The following is a 25,539-nucleotide window of genomic DNA, read 5'->3' as shown; positions in this document are numbered from 1 at the left end:
GGATTTGTAGTGAGAGATCATCAGCCACTGCCGACAGCTTCTTCCATGAAGCATCTTCGTTTCTACCTCTGCTTGGGGACTTTCTCCCGCATTCTGAGGCTCGTGCACAGGATGTGCCAGGGGTTTAACATTCAGATCAGCTCAGAAACAAGAGACACCAGAAAGGGCAACTGTCTTTCTGCAGGGACAGTGCTGAAGTGTGCACGTGAGACCGAGGCTCAGCTGTCTAAATGCAGACCTGCTGTAAATCTCACCTTCTGCTTACTTTTGTCACTTCCCTCCATCAATTTACTCTTCCTCTTGTGCGTCTGAGGATCAGCCTCCCAAATAAGCGATCCTCTTCCAGGTCCTTGTCCCAGGGTTTGCTTTTTGCAGGAACCCAAACTAAGACAGCAGCCTTCAACAGACACGAACCAATCTTAACAACCGTTATGAAATTAAACTGAGAGGAGGCCCTGGAGAGATTCCCCTCTGGGCTCTTCTTCCTCAGCCATCTGGGTCCTGCAGAAGTGTCATGAGCAGGATCTTGAAGGACTGTTTAAGACTGTGTGAAGTGCTTTCTCCTCACTTACATACACAAGGTCACTGGCTGGCTGGCTGGTTGGGTGTGGAGAAGTGTAAGAGTTAACAATGGAACCCAGATTTGTCTGACTCCAGAGCCAGAGATTTTAATTGATGTGATACAGCTTTGGCATGGAATAATGGTCATAATCTACTGTTAAAAAAAGAAGTGTGTATCCAAACTTTATGAGTCATTAACATGATTTCCTATGTATAGAAAGTGCACGCACACATGTGTGTGTAAAGTGAAACCTTGTGATAAAGCTTCTGTGGCTGTCAGTTGATTACCAGACCCTCTGCTCTCCTGTTTAGATAACTGGCTGTGCTGGTTCATTATCCTGTCTTTTTGTTACTGTCACAATAAAATCCATCTACATTTTATGCAATTGAAAATTTCAGACCCCATTTATAGTGTGTGGCAGCATTTTAATGTAGACACATCATATGCAAACAAATAAATTTACCTGGTAAAACATAAAAAAAGAAAAGCCCAAATGCCTTCCTACTAGATGTTGCTGTAGTGGTTCCCTTGCACTTGTGGTTCATTTTTTGTAAAGGAGCTTTGCTTTCGAACCCTGAGACCCACATTCTAAAAGTGTGTGTTTGCTTCTTCAGGGTTCTTGAAGAGAGGACACAAGGTGCAAAGGAGCAGGGAGGACAAACCCAAGGAAAAAGGGAGAAATGATGCTAAATTTTTCTGTGCACTCCTTGAGGAGTGATTTGCCTCTTCAAAGTGGTCAATGTGGTTCCTTTTTTTCATGATAGAAATTTGAGCTGATAACAGAGCAAGAAAGGTCCAGGTCCCTGAAGGGGTCACATGGCTCAAGTGTTATTGAGACAATCCTTGAGGGGTGGGTTTGGGGCTGGGTCTCATCCAATTTTCACCAATAATTAAAAAATGTGTTTCTTGGGCTTCATCTCACCTTCTCTATCTTCCTCTGGCATCAACTTCACTTTGTTTCAGTTCCCCATGTCCCCAGTTTACTATTCTCTGTTTGCAGTAGACATCCCAGAGACACCCATGAATCCTGTTGTCCCACTCAGGAGTGTCTCTTGGGGATTCCAGCTAATCTGTGTCTCTGAGGCCCCAAGAGTTCAAGGAATTTCAAACTTCACCACTAGCTAACTCTCTACTTGCATGACTCTATCAATGGACCACGGGCTTCCCTGGTAGCTCTCCTGGTAAAGAATTCACCCGCAATACAGGAGACCCCAGTTTGATTCCTGGAGGAGGGATAGGCTACCCACTCCAGTATTCCTGGGCTTCTCTGGTGGCTCAGATGGTGAAGAATCTGCCTGCAATGCAGGAGACCTGGGTTTGATCCCTGGGTTGGGGAGGTCCCCTGGAGAAGACATGGTAACCTACTCCAGTATTCTTGCCTGGAGAATCCCCAGAAACAGAGGAGCCTAGCAGGCTAGAATCCATAGGGTCACAAAGAGTTGAACACAGTCATATCCATGGACCACAGAGCTCTTATAATCATGCATCCTGGATGGTCCTTTCCCTGTGAGAATCTCAATTCCAAATAAGTTGCTCCCTTGTTGACCAAGAGACCTAAATCCAGGGTGGAAAAGATGAGGCCAATATTGGGGACCTGAGTCAGTTTTCAGCTTTCAAACTTGTGTGTGACTTAGGCACACACCCGCCTCTTTGTTACCTTCATTTCAAGAAGGAATAACAACTGTTGGTCCAACCTTGCAGAACCCATGGATATGGATGGCCAGCTTCCCAATGCCACTTACATAAGGGGCTTGAGCATCTGGAATTTGGTATCTGCAGGGGTCCAGGGACCAGTTCTTCATGGAAACTGAGGGACAGCTGTGATCAAATAGTTAAATTAAAGGAAAGACATGAAATATACTAGTGGGTTGTCATTATCATTACAAATTACTGTGACTGATGCTAGGTATTTGAAAACGCTTGGAAGCTAAGAGCTTAGTGATTACGACAAAATTTCATGTAACTCATGGAGGAAGAAGGTAGATGAAGTTTTTTGCTTGTTTGAATTGCTGAAGAACCCAAAGCACTTACAAGCCATTCCCAGCTTCTGTCAACCACCTGAGTTTCAGTTACCATAATGGATCCATTAAAAAAGCCATATCAATTATGGTGTTATGAAGTACCACAAACAAAGAAAGCCTGATTCCCTCATTATTCAGATTTTTACAAACAGATCACAACAGACATGTCCAGTTAGTTTTAAAGAATAGACAAAGTTCTCTTTTTTTTTAGGTTGTATGGTCTATGAGATTTTTGAAGGACTACCCAGTGAAACTAACTTTTGTAGGTTTTTGCAGTGCCCCTAAAACTCACAAATATGCTCCGAATAGATCCTTAAGGAACAAAACTGACTCACTATGGGGTCATGTGCTGACACCTATGGTCATAAGACTTGTCAACACTCTTGGATGGGGAAGAAGCTAGGAAGAAATAGCTCCCAAAGAATGCAGAGGAAACATGTAATATTCTTTGAGACCAAGGGAAATAAGAAAAGGTTTCAGTGGACTGATAGGAGTTTCTGACTTGAAACAGGTTTAAAGAGAACCCCAAGGGATAATTGGATGGTCTAGTATCATTGCTGAGAAAAGGAAATAAATGGTTGAAATTCTTAAATCAAATATAACTGTCTCAAGAAATGACATTCAGGTTTTTTTTTTTTTGTTGTTGTTGTTAAATTATCTGGCTTCCATATGACTAGTGGGAGTTTCTCATTGAGTAACTGAGTCTTTAAATTTTTGAACGTATTTCATTTCAGTGCTCTCTATGTCAGATGAACAGATGTGAAGGACTGTGAAACAAATGTTTGAAATAAATCTATTTCCCAGCAGCTTTTCAAGCACTTGTTGAATGTATGGGGTTTGATATGTAGACTGTGGACCACAGTTTGGTTTGACTTTAAGATTTGTTGATGCTGCTCTTAGCTAAAGTTTGATCAATGTCACAGAGGCTTTGAAAGTGGATTAATTGTTCTTGACCTTGATGCTGAGAAGGAATTTTCAGTTTTCTTATTTCATTCTAGCTTTGGGTTTATTTATTACATTTTCAAATTATTTTAGCTATTTGCACTTTCCAAACACATTGTTTTGCTTCAGTGGTTGCACTGTGACTTTGAATATGATCAGGAACACAGAGTGACTTTGGAAATTAAAAGCTGGCTGTTCATGGGATTGTCAGTGACAAGACTTGAAAATGATGAAATGAAGTGGTTTCTTTCATCCACAATTAAGAATGTATTTAAAGGAGGCCCTGGAAAGACAGCAATATTTCTGTTTCCATTTTAGAATAATAATGAAAACATAAGATGAGAAGAACAATATTATTTCATGGATTAAAACCCTGAAGAAAAAATATTAACCATCCATCTATTCATCTGACAGTCATTTATCGAGCATCTACTGTGTACTCAGAATGGTACTATAGAAAGATACCTAGAAATAATTTTTGCTTTTTAGCATCTAAATAATGTTACACAGCATTATGCTAATCCTCTTAGCAGAAAGAAATGGGAAGACAAGGGAGCACCTTTAAAACAGTTTGCATCAGAATATTTTTCTTAGCTACTTCCCTCCATATTGATGAATAAATGTAAACATACTGGAAGTAGCACCATGTTGGTGTGGGCAAAAGCCCGTGTGATTCCTTTCCAGTGTTTTTCTTCTTTTCCTTTAACAAAAAATTTAGTAGTGAAATGAAGGAAAAACATCCTTGAAATTTCTGATCTGAAGCCAAAACAAAACCAGAAGTTTGGTCCTCTATCTTTGTCTTCCTTATTTCTTGGGTGGAGAGGAGAGCTTGGTGGTTTCTTTTGTTAAAAATCTACTTAGGTAGATTGAGCCCTGAGAGCCTGTAGAAGCTAAAACTGTCCTGGGAATATGTGCACGGCTCCTTGGACTCTGTATTTGCCTTAAGAAGCTCGAGAATAGCAAGTGAGGGTGGCCAGGAAGTATTGCAGAGACGGGGTAAGAAGGAAGCTGGGGCAGCAAACATGATTCACGTCTATTGGTCTATGAGATAACATGTGCCACAGAAGGATGAAATAACTTGGTCTTTTTTTCCCTTTCATTAAGCCCTTTTATTTTACCTGTGCCCTTTTCCACTGAAATATCACCAAGTATTTTAAATAATCAAGCTTTTTTTCTTGGTGGGACTGATTTTTGGTGTGGAAAAGCGATGAAATAGATATTTTGTTCTAGTGTTCAAATAACTATAAAATTTCATTTCATTTATTTATTAATATTTTATGATCCTAACCATAGAATATTTATTCTTGTTTCTAAAACAGTCCTGGTAGGGAACTCAGGCCAGTGCCTTGTTTCTCTTCCATGTGGTAATTCAGGAACCCAAGCTTCCTCCATATTGTGGCTCTGTTATTCTTTATTATTATTATTTACTTATTTTTTAATTGGAATATAGTTGCAAAAACAACTTGCTCTTAAGATCTTGATTCATGAAAAGTAACTTGCAGCATCTGCAAGAGACAGAAACATCCTTTTCAGCTACCCGGTCCTTCCCCTCTCCTTTCTATTCTTCCAGTTTCTTCTCTTTCTGCACCTTGTTTGAATGTGCTTGGGAACCCCCAAATTGAGGTGTCCTAACTCAATGTATTTGTCTTTTGTTGAAGTCTATAAGTCCACAGGCCTCACAGCATCCTTATAATACGGCTGTTGTACTCTCCATTGTCAATGTTTTTTTGTTTAAGAGCAGTCATCCTCATGTTTTGGTATCAGCTGATGCCAAAACTAGGTGACCACAAACATGTCATGCAGAAAAGACTCAGGCCTTAATCTAACATTTGGGAACAAGGCAATCATTACTAGCAGGGTTTTTTTTGTTTTTTGTTTTTTGTTTTCATTTTGCAATGAGTTATGAGATTTTATGCTTTATTTCTTTTCCTAAAATGATTTTATTAATGACAGCAGCCCTGACATCTAACCTGTATGAGAAGGCAGATAAAAGATACAGGAGATTTATGACCTTCAGTATCACTGTTATCTTCTCTTGTTCTTTGTGGACAGGGCAGATGGATACCCCCAGCAGGCAGAGGCAAGTGGCTACCAGGAGGACCCTTATAATGGGCAATGGAGGGAGAATGGATGCTCCATTTGGATAAAATAGATACTACTTTGAGGAGAAAGACAAGGGACTGGAATCACCAATGCAGGATTTCCTTCTTTATTCCCCATCCCATCATACTCTCTTTTCTTTCAGAAACATCTCTGTACCCTTCAAGAATCAGCATTTCAAAGATCGTTTCAAGTAAGTGCAAGAATAAAACAATCTTAATCTAATGGGCTCAAGGCATCTCTGAACCAAATGATGGCTTCTTAGTTTCACGATTTCTTGGTTCCCTTTCCCGATCCAAACCTCTTAAGCATCATTTTCCTTCTTTCCCAGTTTCTTTTATGTGTTTTTCTCTGAATGATCTCAGGGCACTGTCTTTAATCATGGAAGAGGAGAGAAACACAAGGGACTTTTAAGAATTATATAAATAAAAGTAAATAATTGACCATAAAGGGTGAGACCATGGGGCAGGCATGAAGCATAAGGAAAACCAGTGTCACATGTACCAGGGTGGTCAAGGTCCACTGGTACCTTCTCTGAGTACACAGGTGAGACAGGCAGGATTCCCTGCCCATGGGCTTCTCAAGCACATCCCCAGACACTGAACTAGCACAGTCAAGGTCAAGGATGTGATGACAGAAAAGAGCTTCTCTCTTAAGTAATGGTGCCAGCTTCTACAACAGGCCCTTTAAGAATGCCTGGCCTGGGTTGACAGTACAGACATCTTTAAACCTATTGGAAAAGCAAAGATAAAGTGAATTCTCAAAGCAGTGTTTCCATTCTAGGGAATGTGGGATCCCCTGGGTTGAGGAGTTCCAGGAAAATTGCCTGTGGCATGTCAACTGGTGATCAGCTGGGGGAGTCTGCTTCATCTGTATTCCTAATTAAAGTCCACATTCAGCGCAGTCACATGTTTCCATGAAAAGCCCCACCAGAATGATTCTAGATTCCACCAGCTCCAAAGGAGTCTCATATGTAATGTCTAATTCAAATGCCTGCCCTCTTTACCTCTGTGTCCCCCATGTCCTGGGCAAGAGGGCATGAAGCCTTCAGTGTACAGATAGCAAGCTGCCTGGATGATGACTTTCCCTCTTGGTGAGCTGTATACAAGAAATCAGAACCTCCCAGTTGAATGAGTGTGGGGAGAGCAGAAGGGATTAGAAGGGGGAGGGTTCAACGATGCCCAAAGTTTCTATTCTGAGAAAACAGGAAGTGGGAACATTGGAGAAGGAGGCTTATGGACAGGGTGATGAGTTTGGTTGTAAGAAAATTGGATTTAAATTTCTAGGGAGGGTAAGGGAGTAGAAATTGAGACCTAGAGTCCAAGAGAAGGTAAAGATTGGAGTTCAGAATAGGAGTCCTGAGCATCAGGAAGACAGGGGCCTGGGTGACATAGATCAGGAAGTGCTGTGATGGGCAGACGGGCAGAGGAGACCGAGGATTCAGTCATGTGTGGACAGGAGAAGCCAGCTGTCTCCTGCAAGCTGATGGCTTGCTGGCCCTCTCGTGTTCCCATTCACCACACGGGGCATGGCAGTCTCCTCAGGGCATGTGGATTCACCAGGAGAAACCTCCCATAAAACGACTCATTAAACTGCTGGTGTCTTCCCATCCATCAGATGCCAAAGCACATCCCCTGGCAACCCAAAATCCTCACACAACAATGCAGGAGGAAAGGCCAGGAAAGGGGTGGTGTCCCTGTTTACTCCCCTCCCTTGGTCTCTCGACGGTAAAATTATTATGTGTAAGACAGAGCAGCAGAGTCCCCAGGACCACTCTGCAAAGGGTCCATGTGGGTGATTGCAACACACCCACTGAGTGCCTTTACTCCACAGTTCTGACCCCCGCCCCACCCTTGCACACTCCCTCCACAGGCTCATCTGTGGCCGCAGAGGTTAGAAGGCAGGTTTCTAGGAAGACTCACCCTGGGGTCTCTCTCCAGCTGCTGCTGATGCTGTAGGCTGCGTCTTCTCTTGGCCTTGGCCAGGCCATTGTGATAAAAATGGTACAGGCCTTCAGCGAAGGGGAGCTGTGAAGAGTCAGACAGACACAGGCAAGGTTAGCTTCTGGGGGTGCCCCTGGACAGGGATGCCAGAGCTGGGGTGCATGCTGGGGCTCCTGGGATGGGACTCCACATGTGACCCTCTGGTTTTCTGTCACTGTTCTCCTAACCCATCTCCCTACTTTTCTGATGTAATATGTTCACCTCCCTTCTCCCCCAAAACCCATTCTTTCCTCCACTACTGTAGTTTTCGTCTATCTTTTCATCTTCTCTTCTCAGCCATAGAGACTTCCCTTTATGTTCATCCCCACACCAACTTCTCTAGTCTCTTCTTTTAGGTATCACAAGAAAAGGAAACTGCAGGCCATTAGCCATTAAAATGGAACCCATGTGGAGCATCCCCAGGTCCCCCCATTGTGCCTGTATGAATCTTTGATCCCAAGTCCATGAACATAATAAAGTAGTTGTTGTTTTATTAACAGATTCACAGACTTGGAGGACAAACTCAAGTTCCCAGAGGGGAAGGATGGGAGGAAAAGAGAGGGAGTTTGGGATGGACATGTACACAGTGCCATATTTAAAACGGATAACCAACAAGGACCTACTGTTGTATAACATAGGGAACTCTGCTCAAGGTTATGTGACAGCCTGGATGGGAGGGAAGTTTGAGGGAGAATGGATACATGTAAATGTGTGGCTGAGTTCCTTTGCTGTCCACCTGAAACTACCACAACATTGTTCATTGGCTATCAGTTCAGTTAAGTTCAATCGCTCAGTTAAGTCCGACTCTTTGCAACCCCATGGACTGCAGCATGCCAGGCCTCCCTGTCCATCACCAAATCCTGGAGTTTACTCAAACTCATGTCCATTGAGTCGGTGATGCCATCCAACCATCTCATCCTCTGTCGTCCCCTTCTCCTCCTGCCCTCAGTCTTTCCCAACATCAGGGTCTTTTCAAATGAGTCAGCTCTTCACATCAGGTGGCCAAAGTGTTGGAAATTCAGCTTCAACATCAGTCCTTCTAATGAATGTTCAGGACTGATCTCCTTCAGAATGGACTGGTTGGATCTCCTTGCAGTCCAAGGGACTCTCAAGAGTCTTCTCCAACACCATAGTTCAAAAGCATCAATTCTTCTATGTTCAGCTTTCTTTATAGTCCAACTCTCACGTCCATACATGACTACCGGAAAAACCATAGCTTTGACTAGATGGACCTTTGTTGGCAAATTAATGTCTCTGCTTTTTAATATGCTATCTAGGTTGGTCATAACTTCTCTTCCAAGAAGTAGGCATCTTTTAATTTCATGGCTGCAATCATCATCTGCAGTGATTTTGGAGCCCCCCAAAATAAAGTCTGACACTGTTTCTCCATCTATTTGCCGTGAAGTGGTGGGACCAGATGCCATGATCTTAGTTGTCTGAATGTTGAGCTTTAAACCAACTTTTTCACTCTCCTGTTTCACTTTCATCAAGAGGCTCTTTAGTTCTTCACTATCTGCCATAAGGGTGGTGTCATCTGCATTTCTGAGTTTATTGATATTTCTCCTGGCAATCTTGATTCCAGCTTGTGCTTCATTCAGCCCAGCGTTTCTCATGATGTACTCTGCATATAAGTTAAATAAGCAGGGTGACAATATACAGCTTTGATGTACCCCTTTTCCTATTTGGAACCAGTCTGTTGTTCCATGTCCAATTTTAACTGTTGTTTCCTGACTTGCATATAGATTTCTCAAGAGGGAGGTCAGGTGGTCTGGTATTCCCATCTCTTTAAGAATTTTCCAGAGTTTATCATGATCCACCCAGTCAAAGGCTTTGGCATAGTCAATAAAGCAGAAATAGCTGTTTCTCCAGAACTCTCTTGCTTTTTTGATGATCCAGCAGATGTTGGCAATTTGATCTCTGGTTCCTCTGCTTTTTCTAAAACCAGCTTGAACATCTGGAATTTCATGGTTCATGTATTGCTGAAGCCTGGCTTGGAGAATTTTGAGTATTACTTTATTAGCATGTGAGATGAGTGCAGTTGTGTGGTAATCATTGGCTATACTCCATTATTAAATAAAAAGTTAAAAAAATAGTTGTTGCTTAATACTAATAAGTTTGGGGTTGGTTTGTTACTCAACAATGGAATACAGGAACAAATGGGTAGCTGAAAAATAAAGTCTTATTCCTTCCATTTTTAGGACTGTGCAGATTTGGAACTCTGCAATAGCACTGGGTCTGTCTGTCAGTTGGTGACACCAGCCTGGAGCAGCCCAGATAAGGGCCCTCAAGGGATGTTCCTGGCACAGGAGGAGGGGACCTGAGGCCAAGGAAGCAGATACTGGATGAACTTCAAGGGCACAGCAAGTTTGGCTAGGGGTCAGGTGTGCGAATGAAAATTTTTTAGAACACTGTAGCATTTGTGATTTAGTTTCTGTTCATTAAAACCACCTTCTTCAGGGCAAATTAAACATAAATATTTTATGTGCATCTTTCCAGGCTCAGACATTCTTGAATGTTTTCTCTACTTAACCCTGCTGATGTACTCAGGGAAATATTAAGGTTTATCAAAAAGGAAGAGGGAAGATGGAGAAGGAAAAAATGTAGGCGTGCTCATCTTTGCTCTCTAAAGACTTGTGCCTGTGACCACAGTGAGGTGATAAAAATTTGGGAATTTTATTTCCTATTCTGGAGGGCATGAAGAATCTCTGAATTTTTAACAAGAAAGGAAATTTGGGGTTATCAAGCACCATTAAGCTTTGGATAGACATTGTTCTGGCTCTGTTTTACTGATTTTTTAAAAAATTAAATTTGAATAGAGGCAAATGGAAAACTCTTTCTTACAGTAGAATTCCAATGAAGAAAAGTAGAAGTCATGAAAGGAAGCTGAATATCACCATTTGGAAGCACCATGAATAATTATGATGGTAGACGCAGACGTGGGGAATGGACTTGTGGACACGGTCGGTGGTTGAGGAGGTGGGATGAATTGAGAGAGTGGCACTGACACATATCTGCACTACCCTGTGTAAAGCAGCAGTTAGTGGGAAGCTGCTGTAGAGCACAGGGATCTCAGCTTGGTTGCTCTGTGATGACCTAGAGGTGTGGGATGGTGGGGTGGGGGAAAGAAGGCTCAAGAGGGAGGCGATATGTGTATACTTATAGCTGATTCCTGTTGTTGTACAGCAGAAACTGACACAACATTGTAAAGCAATTATACTCCATTAAAACAAAGCACACAAATAATTGTGGCTGGCCAGTGTCACCAAAGTATGCTTAAATTAGTGGGTCATATCTAATGGTAAACAAAGAGAAATAATACCTTTATGGTGGAGAAATCTGGCAGAGGCCCCCTCAACCAAGCAATCTAAGTTAATCTCACCATGGATGAAACACATCAAAATCACATGCCTCCTGATACGATACACTGAGAAGGAGACATCACTTATATGATTTTCTTGCCAAAAAAGGTAATCTGTGTTCAGCCAGAGGAAGCATCAGGCAAACCCTTAGCTGGCTACTACCCTTCCAAATCTTCAAGTTCACGAAAGTCAAATCAGGACAGTAGAAATTTTCAAAACTGGAGGAGACTAACAAGACAGGACAACAAAATCAATTCCTATCTTGGATTGGGTCCTAAATCAGAAATAAGGACATTAGTGGGACAACTGGAATAATGTGAACCAAATCTGTAGATTAATTATCAGTGTTGTAGCAATGTTTCTCCTGGCTTTGATAATTGTCCTATGGTTTTATCCGATGTTGACTTTGGAAAAGCTGGATAAAGGGTATATGGGAACTTTGTGCTATTTTCAGTTCAGTTCAGTTCAGTCGCTCAGTCGTGTCCGACTCTTTGCGACCTCATGAATCGCAGCACGCCAGGCCTCCCTGTCCATCACCACCTCCCGGAGTTCACTCAGACTCACGTCCATCGAGTCCGTGATGCCATCCAGCCAACTCATCCTGGGTCATCCCCTTCTCCTCCTGCCGCCGATCCCTCCCAGCATCAGAGTCTTTTCCAATGAGTCAACTCTTCACATGAGGTGGCCAAAGTACTGGAACTTCAGCTTTAGCATCATTCCTTCCAAAGAAATCCCAGGGTTGATCTCCTTCAGAATGGACTAGTTGGATCTTGCAGTCCAAGGGACCCTCAAGTTCTCCAACACCACAGTTCAAATGCATCAATTCTTCGGCGCTCAGCCTTCTTCACAGTCCAACTCTCACATCCATACATGACCACAGGAAAAACCATAGCCTTGACTAGGTGGACCTTAGTCGGCAAAGTAACGTCTTTGCTTTTGAATATACTATCTAGGTAGGTCATAACTTTTCTTCCAAGGAGTAAGCATCTTTTAATTTCATGTGCTATTTTAAAAAGAGTAATTTTTATTGTAAAATATACATAATATAAAACTTTTCATTTTAAAGTATTCAGTGCACAGTTTAGGGACACTAAGTATCTCTCCACTGTTGTGTAACCCTCACTACAGAGCTCTTTCCATCCTGCACATTGAACTCTATGTTCATTAAATGATAACCCCTCATATCTTCTCCCCCAGGTCCTGGCTGCCACCATCCTACCCTCTGTCTCTAAGAATTTCACTACTCTAGGTATTTCATGTAAGTGGAATCATACAATACTTATCTTTTTGTGACTGACTTATTTCACTCAGCTGAATAGCTTCAAGGTTCATCTGTGTGAAGCACTGTCCGAATTCCCTTCCCCTTTTTCTGGCTGAATAATATTCCATTGCTTGTATGTACCACGTTGTGTTCATCCATTCACCAGCTGATGGACGCCTTCCACCTCTTGGCTATTGTGAATCATGCTGTTGTGAACATGGGTGTACCTGCGTGCAATTTTTTGCAAAATTTTTAAGTCTAAAATTATCCCCAAATTGAAAGTGTTTACAATGTAAAAATATTTTTCTAAAATTACATTTGAATGGCCTTAAGAGGGTCGTATGTTTAAAAAGTTCAAGCTGGAGGTCCCACCACTTCCCATTATCACATCCTGAAGTCCTTCCACATGATTATAACTGAGGGCAGTTGAATGGCACCCTGGCTTGGTCTAACTGCCTCGTTTTATAGAAAAAGATACTGTGGCTCATGGAGGAGCAGGACTTCCTAGTTGAGGGGGAGCTTTTAAAGGAAATCCTCGGTCTCTGGACTGTTCCTCCAGACCCTCCCCACTACACAGCTTTCACTGCAATCTCTTGCTATGTATGTCCCATCCGCTTTGTAACCAGCGCTATGGATTCACGAGATTGCAGGCTGGACTTCCTGACAAAGATGAGTGTGACTCAAGCACAGCGAAGCTGGTGAGTGACCTCTGCTGTGTCCTGGGGACCCATGACCCCAGATTCTTCGATTAGAAGCACTGTCATGGCTATAGAAGACATGGAGTTATTAATACTTGGTTTTGTAGAGCTGATATTGGAAACTTGGGCAATATACAAGTAAATTGACTGATCACAGACTAAACAGAAGATTAACCTGCAGGCATTGGCTATTTTTCTGAGCCCTTTTTGCCTCTTGTCTTTGGAGTGTAAAGCGCAAATCCACAGGCCTCCGAGCCTCTGAGAAGTGACTGAGGAGATTATGAGCAAGTTTGAGCCTATGTCAGGCAGGAGACAGATGCCATGCCCATTTCAGTAGTGCAAGGTACTACCATCCACAGAGACCTCAGTGCATTCCTCCATTTCTTAAGTAGAATGCTGATCTTCCAAATAGAAATGATATATTAAAAGCAATCTTAAGTCCTCAAACCTTCACTTGCTTCCCAGTAAGATACTTCTCATATATCTCAACTCTCGTGTACAGGCTTAGTCATGTCACTTGTGTTTGACTCTGCAACCCCATGGACTGTAGCCCACCAGGCTCCTCTTTCCAGGGGGATTCTCCAGGCAAGAATACTGGAGTGAGTTGCATGCCCTCATCCAGGGGATCTTCTGGACCAAAGTTATCTTCATTTAAACACACATACACCCCCACACATAGCCTTCTTTTCTTCTTTTACACCATCACCTTTGTCTCTTCGGGCAAACTATGCATGGTTCCAGAAGGAAGGAGAAAAAAGAAGTGAAAGAAGAATTCACAGCAAATTGTCAGCTTGAAGGTTCAGGCTGGGTGACAGTATAATAACGCTGCTAACTCAGACTTGCAGTTTTTAGAAATTCTCATTATGCCACGGAATGTTATGGATCCCAGCAACGCTTCTCATTGCCTCTCTTCTGGCTCTCTTGCCTCCTTTTCCCACGGATAACCATGGCTCCAAGCTAAAGCTTCTCTTTGAACCCACACGCTCACTTTCCTCAACAGCAGGAACTGGCTGCTGATTGTGAACAGATAAAAAGGCGTGCTAAATCCTCCTGGAGCCCACATCTGTCTCCCTTTAGACCAGAGTCCCTTCCCCTTAGGCACCCACTGGGATGCTGGTCTGCAAAAACAGTCTCCACCTCAAATTTTGTGCTTCTGTGCATTTGCTGTTTTAGGAATGACCACTGCTTCTCAGAGGTTCTCAAGTGGGACCAGAACTCCCAAACATGGTGGTGGTGGGAGGTCTCTGGTCCTGACCCATCCCTTTTCCTTTGGCAGGTTTGTCCCTTATGCTGATTTTCATGATGCTTAGTCAAGTTTATTTGAGCAAGTTTGGTGGAATATTGGACTTTGTTCCACATATAAAGAATTTTGTAATTCTATTGGCAAGGGGAGCTCCTGTACGGGGTTCAAGGAATAAAACCTGGGAAATAAAACATCAAGGATTGAAAACCGGCTCATCTGATAACAGTTCCATTTGGGGGGTGGGATTCTGCATTTCACAAGGGGGCCTAGGTTCTTCATTTTACTGACATTTCCTGAGACCATGCTTAATTTCCTGGATTGCATGCACTCTCTTATGGGTGGGGGACTTCGCTTTGCAGTAAGGAGGAGGGAGAAAGGGAACTGGGGGCGGGGGCAGGGACAGGGTCCCAGACTCTGCTCAACTGGCACTTACAGGCCAATGAAGAAACACACAGGAAAATTACAATGTTCAATTGACAAAAACATATAATATTATAGAAACAGAGATGGACAGAAATAGGGAGATTGCAGCTTTACAGCCACAATTAGATAGGAGAAGGTAAGGAAAGGAGAGAAGGAGAGAGGAAGGGGTACCCCGAGAACATTTTGGAGAGAAGCAAGGTCAGTTGATATGATTTAGCATTAAAAGGCCTCTCCTTGCCTCCAAAGTTTCCCTCTCAACTCCATCCTAAATTTAATTTATTTTTTTCATATCAAACACTTGTGTGAAAGTCCAGTTATCTCTGGGAAGGGTGACACCCTAAGCCATGGTCAGCTAAAGGCCTCACTGAAATTCGCTGATGGGATGGAGGGTTAGAGGTCCAGAAAGGAAGAGAGGAGAATTTATGGGGATGGGGGACGAGGGGCAGGGGGTGCAGCAGGGTCTGTACCAAAGCATATTCCTGCCTATGTTATACCCATGCTTCAGCCTGAATAGTCTCTTGCGTATAGGTTCTCAGGGCTCATCTGTGCTGACTTGTATCTTATCCCCCAATCAAAGTTCCTCCTCCTTCAAGTCTGGACCCAGGGTCACACACCTCAGCCATCTGAATACTCTCACCTCTTTCTGTCTTGTTTTGGGAAAAGAGATGGGCAGAAAGTGGGTCTGGAGAGATATAGGTAAAGATCACCACCTCTCCTGCATGAGACTTCTTCTCTGTCTTCCACTTCCCCAGGATCAACATAAATTGTATCTCTTGTCAGGCTCTCGGGTGATTAACAAAAAAGCTCAGAGTGCATGATGAGTGGCTGAGCCTTGGAGACAGCAGCAAACCCAGGGAGACAGTCTGTGGCTCTGATGGCTGAGGAGAGCCGGGAGTCCTCATTAAGCTTCTCTGATCTTGGAGAAAGCCTGTCAGGCACAGGGGTTTCAGTCATGTATCATCATGATGATGTGTGTTACAAACCACGGAAAGTCTTATTGCTGTTGTTTTGCTAAGTCGTGTCTGACCCTTTGCAACCCCAGGGACTGTAGCCCACCAGGCTGCTCTGTCCCTGGGATTTCCCAGGCAAGATTACTGGAGTGGGTTGCCACTTCCTTCTCTGAAATCTTAGTAGCTCCAAACAGAAACTGATTATTTAGCTCAGTTTCCTGGATCAAAAATTTAAGCTTACTGAGTGGCCCCTCAGATATTGACTTCATAAAATTAAAAACTTCTGTGAAAGACCATATCAAGAGAATCTAGAGCACTAGTGACAGGGAGAAAATATTTGCGAAGGATACATAAAAGATTGATATCCAACATACACGAAGAGCTTTTAAAATTCAACCATCAGAAAATAAAGAACTTGATTTAAAAGTGGTCCAAGGGGACTTCCCTGGTGGTCCAGTGACTAAGACTCCACGCTCCTCAATGCAGGGGGCCTGGGTTCAATCCCTGGTCAAGGAGCTAGGTCCCACATGGTGCAAATGAGAGTTTGCATGCCACAACTAAAAGAGTTCACATGTGTAAATTTTTAAATTAATTTTTATTGGAGTATAGTTGCTTTACAATGTTGTGTACAAAGAGTTTTTACTGTACAGCAAAATGAATCAGCCATACATTCCCTCTGTTTTGGACTCCCTTCCCATTCAGGTCACCAGAGTGCATTAAGCAGGGTTCCCTGTTGTTAAAAACAAAACCAAAAACAAGCATTATTTTTCCTGCAAAAACAAAAACAGAGAGAGAGCAAGAGGGATCCTGCAAGTTACAATGAAAGATCAAAGATCCTGCAGCCTCAACTAGGACCCTGTGCAGCCAAATAAATTTAAGTATATATATGTTTTTTTAATTGTTAAAAAGTAAATGGATCAAGGACCATAACATATCCCTCGCCAGTGAAGACACACACGTGGCAAACAGGCATATGAAGAGATACTCCACATCTTATGTCCTAAGGAATTGCCAATTAAAACCACAGCGGCATGTCACTACACATCTATTAGAATGACCCAGATCTGGAACACTGACAGCACTGAAGGCTGGTGAGAAGGTGGAGCAACAGGGTGTCTTATCCATTGCTGGTGAGGACGCAAAACGGCACAGCCACGCAGAAAGACACTTTGGCAGCTTCTTAAGAAGCCAAACATACTATTTCCATATAATCCAGCAACTGCACTTCTTGGTATTTATCCAAATGAGTAGAAAACTCATGTTTAGACAAAAACCTGCGCAGATGTCTAGAGCAGCTTTATTTGTAAGTAACTGTCAATATTTGGAAGCTTCCGAGATGTCCTTCAGTAGGTAAATGGCTAAACAAACTGTGGTATATCTAGATAACGGACTATTAAGCAGTGCTAGAAAGAAATGACCTATCAAATCACAAAAAGACATATTACTAAAGCAAAGGAACCCAGTCTGAAAAGTCTGCATACTATATGATTCTAACTATCTGAAATTCTTGAAAAGGAAAAACTGTGCAGAGAAAGAAAAAGTTCAGTGTTTGCCAGAGGTGGTGGGGGCTGAGAAGAACAGGTAGAGCACAGAGAATATGAGGGAAGTCCAAATATTTTGCATGATATTATGATGATAGATATGTCATTATACTCAGGTCCAAACCTACAGAATTTGCACCAAGAGTGAACCCTAAGGTAAACAATGAATTTCTGGCATTATGATGTGGCAATATAGGTTCATCGTTGGTAAAAAAAGGTGCCATTCTGGTGAGTAATGTTGAAAAAATGTTGATACAAGTGGACAGCTTATGTGTGTAGGGGCAGGCATATATGAGAACTATCTGTACCTTTCTCTCAGTTTTGTTGTACACTTCAAATTGCTTTTTTTAAAAAAGAGCAGTATGCTTTTGTTTTAAAGATTTTTTGATGTGGACCTTTTCAAAAGTCTTTGTTGAATTTGTTACAATATTGCTTCTGTTTTATGTTTTGATTTTTTGGCCATGTGGCGTGTAGGATCTTAGCTCCCCAAGCAGGGACTGAACCTGTACTTCCTGCATTGAAAGTGTAGAGTCTTAACCACTGGACTGCCAGGGAAGTTCTTTAAAGTTGCTTTTAAACAATAGTCTTAAAAATAGACTTTTGGGCTCAGTGAGAGAAGGAGAGGGCGGGATGATTTGAGAGAATAGCTTGAAGCATATGCATTACTGTATGTAAAATGGATAACCAGTGAGAGTTTGATGTGTGAAGCAGGACACACAAAGCTGCTGCTCTGTGACCACCTGGAGAGATAGGGTGGGGAGGGAGGTGAGAGGGGATTCATGATGGAGGGGACATGTGTACCTAAGGCCAAATCATATTGATGTATCGCAAAAAAAAAAAAAAAAATCACAATATTGTAAAGTAATTATCCTCCAATTAAAAGAAATAATCTTAAAAATAGTATTAAAAATAATATAATCCATTTAAGAAAGAAAGCGTTAGTCGTTCAGTCCTGTCTGACTCTTTGTGACCCAATGGACTGTAGTCCGCCAGGCACCTCTGTCCACAGAATTCTCCAGGCAAGAATACTAGAGTCGCTAGTCATTTCCTTCTCCAAGGGATCTTCCTGATCCAAGGATCAAACTTGGGTCTCCCACATTGCAGGCAGGTTCTTTACTGTCTGGGCCACCAGCAAAGACACTCATTTAAGTGGATTTCAATTGCTATAATTACCCAAACAGAGCAGCATGTTGGAAATGGGATATAGAGTATGTATCTTTCTTTTTTTCAATTTTTATTTATTATTTTTATTTTTTTGATCATTCTTTTCCTTTTATTTGTTTGAGGGGGCATGTTTGGGCAGTGAATAGCATGGAGAGGAGGACTTGGGCATTTTGAATAAATTCAGTGATTCTAAAACTATAAAAGGAGATAATAATTGGAACTATTCAATAAGAAGTCATTCCACTCTTAGCAGACTGGCATAGGGATGCACGGCAAATGATATGCTATCTCATAAAAATCAATCAACAAGAAACAGATCAAGACAATTTCATACTGAAGGCAAATAAGCCACATTATTTAGATGAATAAAGTAAATATGATTTCACTAGAGGAGCGGAAGGCTTGACAGCTCCTTTGAACAGATGCCGCTCAAACAGCGGAGGAGCCTGTTTATTTGTGCCTTCAGCTCCTCTGTCAACAGGAGGAGGCCTGTGGTGTGACGATGTCATGTCTTTCAGTAACCAGATGTGACAGAAAATCTTACTCAGCCCGAACTTATCAGGGCATATTGTAAGGGTCACCTGATCTGAGAAAGCCCTTTGTGTGTAGAACCAGAAGCCAATTGTTAAACAGAGCTTTCCACACTTCAACACATAAAATAGGTATTTGTAAGAGCTGGATGAAGCCATCAGATCAAGTGAAGTCTTATAAGCTAGAGAACTATAATATGTTTTTCTTTGCACATAAATCTGAGCAATGTCACATTGCTATCTGTAGAACCCAGCCCTTTTAAAGCACTTTGTCTCTGCAGGGCTCAATAAAAACTTGTCAATAGAATATACTTTATGGATGGATGCTCCTTTGGAATTAGCTGTTTGTAAGAGGAGGGGATCAGCTCTTTGAGGGGAAGATAAAGGAGAAAGGGGAAAATCCTTGATCTAGCACTCAGGACACGTGGTTCTATATCCACCTAGCTCATTTCTAAGCTTCTCCTAAGTATTGTTCTCCATGAACAACACTCAGTGCTCTTGTGTCATGCTAAGAGCTTCTCTTGTCTACAACTAGGAGCACCAAAAGGCTTGGGATGTCCCTGATTGTTTGTTTCTGTAGGACTGAGCTACTAGTCCACAGTGGGATTCAAACTCTGATTTATTCCCAAGAACTACACAACTAATTTATATCAAACCTAAAATGACAGACAATGAGACAGGTGAAGAATAGCTGAGTGTTAGCCTTATTCACACAGACAGTTCCTTTCTAGACTAAGGAAAAATTTCCATGTATCATCTCAGAAATGAAAGTCCAGTATAGGCACTGTTCCTTTGGAATATCAGGGAACAAGGGGCTTAATCCAGTGTGCTGAGATGACACTTCTGTCCTGGCTTTTCTGTTGGGTTTGTAAGTGAGGGGGCTAGTTTTAGATTCATGTATTTGTGTATTGGGGAGGAAGTGGGATGCATTGAATCATTTTGTTCTTAGCTGGAATAAATTTCATGGACGGAACTGGCCACCTCTACGAGCCATTCACTGTGGCTATTAGTATCTCTGATGTCCTCATCCAGTGGCAATGGGATAAGACAGGTAACCAGATTCCCTAATAGCAGCGTCTGTCAAAAGGGATGGTGCTACCTGCTCCCAGGATATGAATGGTTTCTCAGGACAAAGGAACAAGGCAGCCTCTTCCCTCAACTTCACTATCAGCTCAACTTGTTATCCTAGGGTTTCCTGTATGTGGCCACTTGGTTATACTTTCCAAGAACCTTTCGATGATCCCCTTCTATTTAGGCACACAATTCCAACACCTAACATGGTGTGGGTGACCCTTTGTGAACTGTCCTCAGTCCACTTCTGTGGCTTCATCTCCCCTCTTTCTTAGCATCTAGTCAGGTGATACTAATAGTAAACCTTATACAATTCCAGTGCATTTTGTTTCACCTGCCTCACCATCCTCTATAAACCCCCTTTCACTTTAACTTGCTGAAATTCTGAGCCTCACTCAGAAATCACCTCAACTTGACCTTGCCTGCCTTGTGAAGACTCCCCTTCTGCTTCACATGTCGGATATCACAGATCCGTCACAAAATACATGGTCAGGACTCTGGTTGCCTAAGACAAGCACTCCAATTTATCTGGGATTTCTGTGTTTCTGTATTTCACTCATGCTCTCTGTGCAGCAGACGATTTTTTTTTTTTCTGTTTAGTTTATTTAGTTTTAATAGAAAGATAATTGCTTTATAGTATTGTTTTGGTTTCTACTAAACATCAACATGAATCAGGCATAGGTTTACCCATGTCCTCTCTGACCTGTACATCCCTCCCACCTCCCTCCCCATCCCACCCTTCTAGGTTGTTACTGAAGCCTGGTTTGAGTTCCCTGAGTCATACAGCAAATTCCCATTGGCTCTCTATTTTACATATTATAATGTATGTTTCCATGTGACTCTCTCCATACATCCCACCCTCTCCTTCCACCCCCCTGCAGCTGTGTCCATAAGTCTGTTTTCAATCTCTGTGTCTCCACTGCTTGTGCCGCAGACACTGTTTTAATGCCCTTCCTGTATTCCCTCTCCTTGCCCTGGAGGTCACTATAGACAGTGTCTCTCTGTGCCAAAGTCTTCATGCATGTCTCTGCTGAGGGGGTACTCTGACTGTGGATGCATGCTTGGTCTGCTTGGGGTGGGCAGAAGGACAAGGGATTTGCTGCCCCTCAGGTGTAATCTGATGAAGAATGGGGGCTGGTGGCTACATTTTCTGGCTTCCTCCTCCTTGGATGGGATAACTCAGAGATGCTATAGCTCCCAGAGTGTCCTGTAGGAGAATGTTGCAGAAGTGGTCCTCATTTTTTTTTTTTAATGTGGACCATTTTTTAAAAGTCTTTATTGAATTTTTTTTACAACACTGCCTCTGTGCTATGCCTTGGTCTCTTGATCACAAGGCATGTGGGATCACAATCCCCCAACCAGGGACTGAACTGGCACTGCCCATATCAGAAGGTGAAGTGCCAACCATTGGACCACCAAGGAAGTCCCCCTCACTTTGCTTATGTCTCTCTGTATCAGTTCCTTTGGATGGTTCCCTCCCACACTGACTTTGAGCCTGACCAGATGGCTTTCTTTGGCCAATGGGACTTAATAAATGTAACACAACCAAAGATTTAAAAAGTGTTTGCACACAAGAGTTTGATCTCTTCTCTATATCTGAAATCTTTCTTCCTTGTTCCCAAGTCCGTGTCTTGGGGTCTGATATCACACTTGCTTGAGTATGCTAGGTACATATTTATTGAATGGACTAAACCTTCTGCTTGTATGCTTACCCTGCTAAGACCATGGCTCCTGTTACTTTCTTTGTCCATTAGTTTCAAACTCCCATAACTTTTTTTTGGTCCCTTCCTCCTTTCTAAGTTCATGGCCAGAACGGCTTGTTTCAGGCTTCAGTGTCTGCGTCCAAATTTGGCTCACACCTTGCCTCATTGCAGACACAACTCTCCGAAGTTCCCTTGGCCTGATTCTGCATCCCTCTCCCTGATGGTACAGCTCCTGGACTCCAAGAGACCAACAGTGGCTTGTTTCCCAAACTCTTCCCCACATCTTGGGCTCTGCAAGGTCTTACTTGGTCTCCTATTCTTGGTTGACACTCCCTAGAAACACAGGCAACAAGAACTGACTAGAATCAACTGTTTCAGGCCAACTACCTTTTTAACATGCAAACTCCATCATTTTTTAAGAGAACTGATAGCGTCCTGATGAAACTGACATTGCTCCCCCATCTCCAACCCCTGCCCTCACAGAAGTGGAGAACAAGCTAAGGGCAAGGAAACAGAATTTGTGGATCTCCTTGCTGTTTTCTGCTGCTGGCTTCTTAATTTCTCCTTAAGTCCCAAGATTTTAGATTATTAATGGTAATTAATTAATTGAAGACATTTAACACAGGCACAAATTAGGATATTCTTAGAACTGTTCCGAACATGCTTGATTTTCCTGATTACAGTATCTCATAACACATCTGTTCAGCATTTACTGAGCATCTAATGCTACTGCGAACCTTTTGAATTTTTCCTAACCACATATTTTGATATTTATTGAGTGCTTGCTAAATGCACGGCACTGTGTTAGACACTAAGGAGGCAGTCAAAGAAATACAAAATTCCTATTCTACCTTTTATCGAGTATAAATCCAATAGATTGTTGTTTTAATCTCTGCATCTATGAGTAGTTTTGTTTGGGAACTTGGAATCCATAAAAAATGTAGGAGCGAAAATGAAAAGCAGACCAGGAGCACCTGAAATGAACTGGCGAACAAGTTGGTTCACGTGCTTAATCACTCAAAGAAATCTTGTTCAGTCTGGTTCTCTCTCTCGTCTAGTGTGAAGGCATCGTTTGAACCACAGCAGGAAGCAAAAGGGTTCAAACGCTCACAGCAAATTTCTGGGAACATAATCATCACATTTCATCTCCTTTTCCTCGTGTGTAAAATTTGGGGTTAATCTAATGCCTTTCCAAGATCTCTTCCTGCTCTGACAGGCTGTAATTCCATAACTTCAGTTATTGGTTGTCAAAATTTAAATGAGTCTGGATAAACCAGTTAGAATAACCAGCAGGTATCTCGCAATATTTTGGTGGGGTACCAATTGCTGAGTGGTCTGACAAATGTTTAGAAATCATTATCATAAAAGTCATTAAAAGCATATAAGTTTAAGTCACCATAATAATTCTTTTCCTCTTTCTTGAGTTTTTTAAAAATTTTATTATTGGAGTATAAGTGCTTTACAATATTAGTTTCTGCTGATAACAACGTGAATCAGCTATATGTGAACATATATGCCCTCCTTCTTTAGCATTCCTCCCACCCCATCCCACCCCTCTAGGTCATCACAGAGCACCAAGCTGAGCTCTCTGTGCTGTACAGCAGCTTCCACTAGCTGCCTATTTTATAGGCAGTATATATATGTCAATGCCGTTCTCTCAGTGCCCCCGAAATGTCCACCAACAGATGCGTAGATGAAGATGTGATACATGTATACAACAGAATATTACTCAGCCATAAAAAGGAATGAAATTTTGTCATTTGTGGTGATGTGGATGGACCTAGATAGATCCTGTCATACAGAGTAAAGTCAGAAAGAGAAAAACAAATATCATGTATTAACACATACAAATGAAACCTAGAAAAATAGTACAGATGACCCTATTTCCAAGGCAGGAATAGAGACAAAGACTTAGAGAACAGATGTGTGGATGTGCTTCGGGGTGGGTGGAGGGTGAGACAAATTGGGAGAGTAGCAAAACTTTTCTTCTTGTCCCCCCTTTATATGAAGGAATTGTCAACACTTGATACTTCTACTTCATCTTACTGACTGCAGCCTCACAGTCTGGCTTCCCTCCTGTAGCAGACACTATCAATTTCCTGTTCAAATCCCTTTGGACCTCAGCATTTAGTGCATGCAAGCCTCTGGACCTACTTGTCTGAGAATTTTCTCTGGTGACCAAATTATGCTCTGTTTGAGCATTTGCCAAGTCAAAATGCTGCAGAGTCAATGCCACCTAGGAGAAACTAGCAATCATGAATCAGTGTCTCATTGCAATTGGCGTATAAATACCTCAGTTCCCTCCCCATTCAGGCAGTATGACTCCGAGACATGAGTCTAAACCAGCTCCCAGAGTTTCCTACTGGGACTGAGTCCCAGTTACTCATAGTGACAACTTGTTATACGATATACCCTTAATTCCTGCCTTCCCTTCCCTTTCTCAATTCCCCACTCTCTTGCCAATATTTACTAGAATCACTCTTTGAATAAACAACTTGTATTTAATCCTTATCCCAAGGATAAGGGGACCCAAACCAACATACTTTTCTTCCCATGTGCTAAGGTGGCTCCTCCAATTTTAATAATGACCTCATCTCTAAAGCCAGTGGCCACTGTTGCCCCATCCCTCCTTTCCTAATCCTCAACTCCATTCTGTTCACAGTCCTGCACTCTCTCAATTATCCTTCCATATTCCTAACAGTCCAAGTTCTGTCTCCTCTTTCTCCCTCCATGTCCAAAGTCCCCTGAAATTTTGTGCTAGAACCTCTTCACTTCATTTTCTCTCAACACTCTTCCTTGGTGATGCTGTTTAGCTATGGCATGACTGAGGTGCATGTGGTTGGATGCTTGTACATTTGACTTTCAGCTTGTTGATCACCTCATCTCTTCTTGGCTTTGGTAACTCACCTCCATGGACCTTATCATTGTCTGGAAGTGCTCAATTTGGGGACTCCTGAGTTTCAATACCCTACTCACCATATCTTTCTTCCTTTCAGCTCTCTCACTACTAATCTCAATTAACCTTTTCTTCTACTTTTTTGATATTCCATTTTTTAAAAACTCCATTGCTTTTTCTCCCCACTTCCATCACCCCCATTTGAGTGCTATTTAAGAAAATGACTCAGTTGGTAATACTATATCCTGCTTGGCCCCTTGGTACTGGCCAGAAGTCATTGCTGGCCCTCTGTCAGCATCTTCTCCCATTTCCATTTCCACAGCACAAGACTTTATCTCTTTTGAAGCCCCCATCCCAGCCCTGCTTTCTTCACTCTAAACATTGACCTTGCCTCCTACATCTTTGAAATAACTGTGACTCCTAAGTGGATATTCTTCCCATATCCTCCTCTGTGACCTAAAAACTGAACTTCATCTGCCCACTCTTCTCTTTGTTATATCAAAGAAAGGAGAGTTCCTTTTTCATGTGCTGGCTCATCCCTTCACTTTTAAATAAAACCCAGCTAACCAGGAGATGCACGAAAATGAAGAGCTCGGGATTGAGGAAGTTCTGGTAAAAGGACTTGTGATGAAATTGGATTTTAAGAAAAACTAGAAGAATTGGATGTTTAGGGGAGTCAATGCCACATTCAAAGTTATAAATGAAGGGCCATTCTAGGATCCTACAATTTTCTTCATTTTCTTATCAACTTTATAATGGGGAAAGTGTTAACATGCTGTAACATTCTTAAGTTTATTTCATTCTATGTCAGAAAATTAAGGGTTTGTGTCTATGTTTCATTTGCAACCTAAGAATTTATTATTTCCAATTATTCTCATCAGAGGACATATCACAACAATATCCAAAAAAATCATGGTCAAATAGCTTTAGGGACAAAAATAATTTGTCAAGAGAGTTTATTAATTTTTCTATATGTAGAAAGCCATGTAGAAGCCATCAACTAATATCCAATCATTAAATGGCAACCCACTCCAGTATCCTTGCCTGGAAAATCTCATGGACAGAGAAACCTGGTGGACTGCAGTCCATGGGG

The 25,539-nt window shown here is 42.1% G+C and overlaps 1 protein-coding gene across 2 annotated transcripts in view; it reads right to left on the bottom strand.

The window, feature by feature from the left end:
- The window catches only part of PCSK2 (proprotein convertase subtilisin/kexin type 2), a 233,311-nt gene that overhangs the window by 199,168 nt on the left and 8,604 nt on the right, over nt 1-25,539 (bottom strand). The window contains exon 2 of one of the 2 annotated variants that reach the window (XM_068987288.1): nt 7,548-7,652. The exons of the other annotated variant lie outside the window; for it this stretch is intronic. Within the exon in view, the coding sequence (XP_068843389.1) occupies nt 7,548-7,652 (105 nt within the window). The remainder of the gene's footprint in view (nt 1-7,547; nt 7,653-25,539) is intronic. 2 annotated transcript variants of the gene reach the window in all.

Source organism: Capricornis sumatraensis, chromosome 15 (genome assembly GCF_032405125.1).
Source record: "Capricornis sumatraensis isolate serow.1 chromosome 15, serow.2, whole genome shotgun sequence".
Taxonomy (NCBI): domain Eukaryota; kingdom Metazoa; phylum Chordata; class Mammalia; order Artiodactyla; family Bovidae; genus Capricornis; species Capricornis sumatraensis.
The sequence above is the reverse complement of the archived record's forward strand: the minus strand, read 5'-3'. Positions and strand labels throughout refer to the sequence as shown.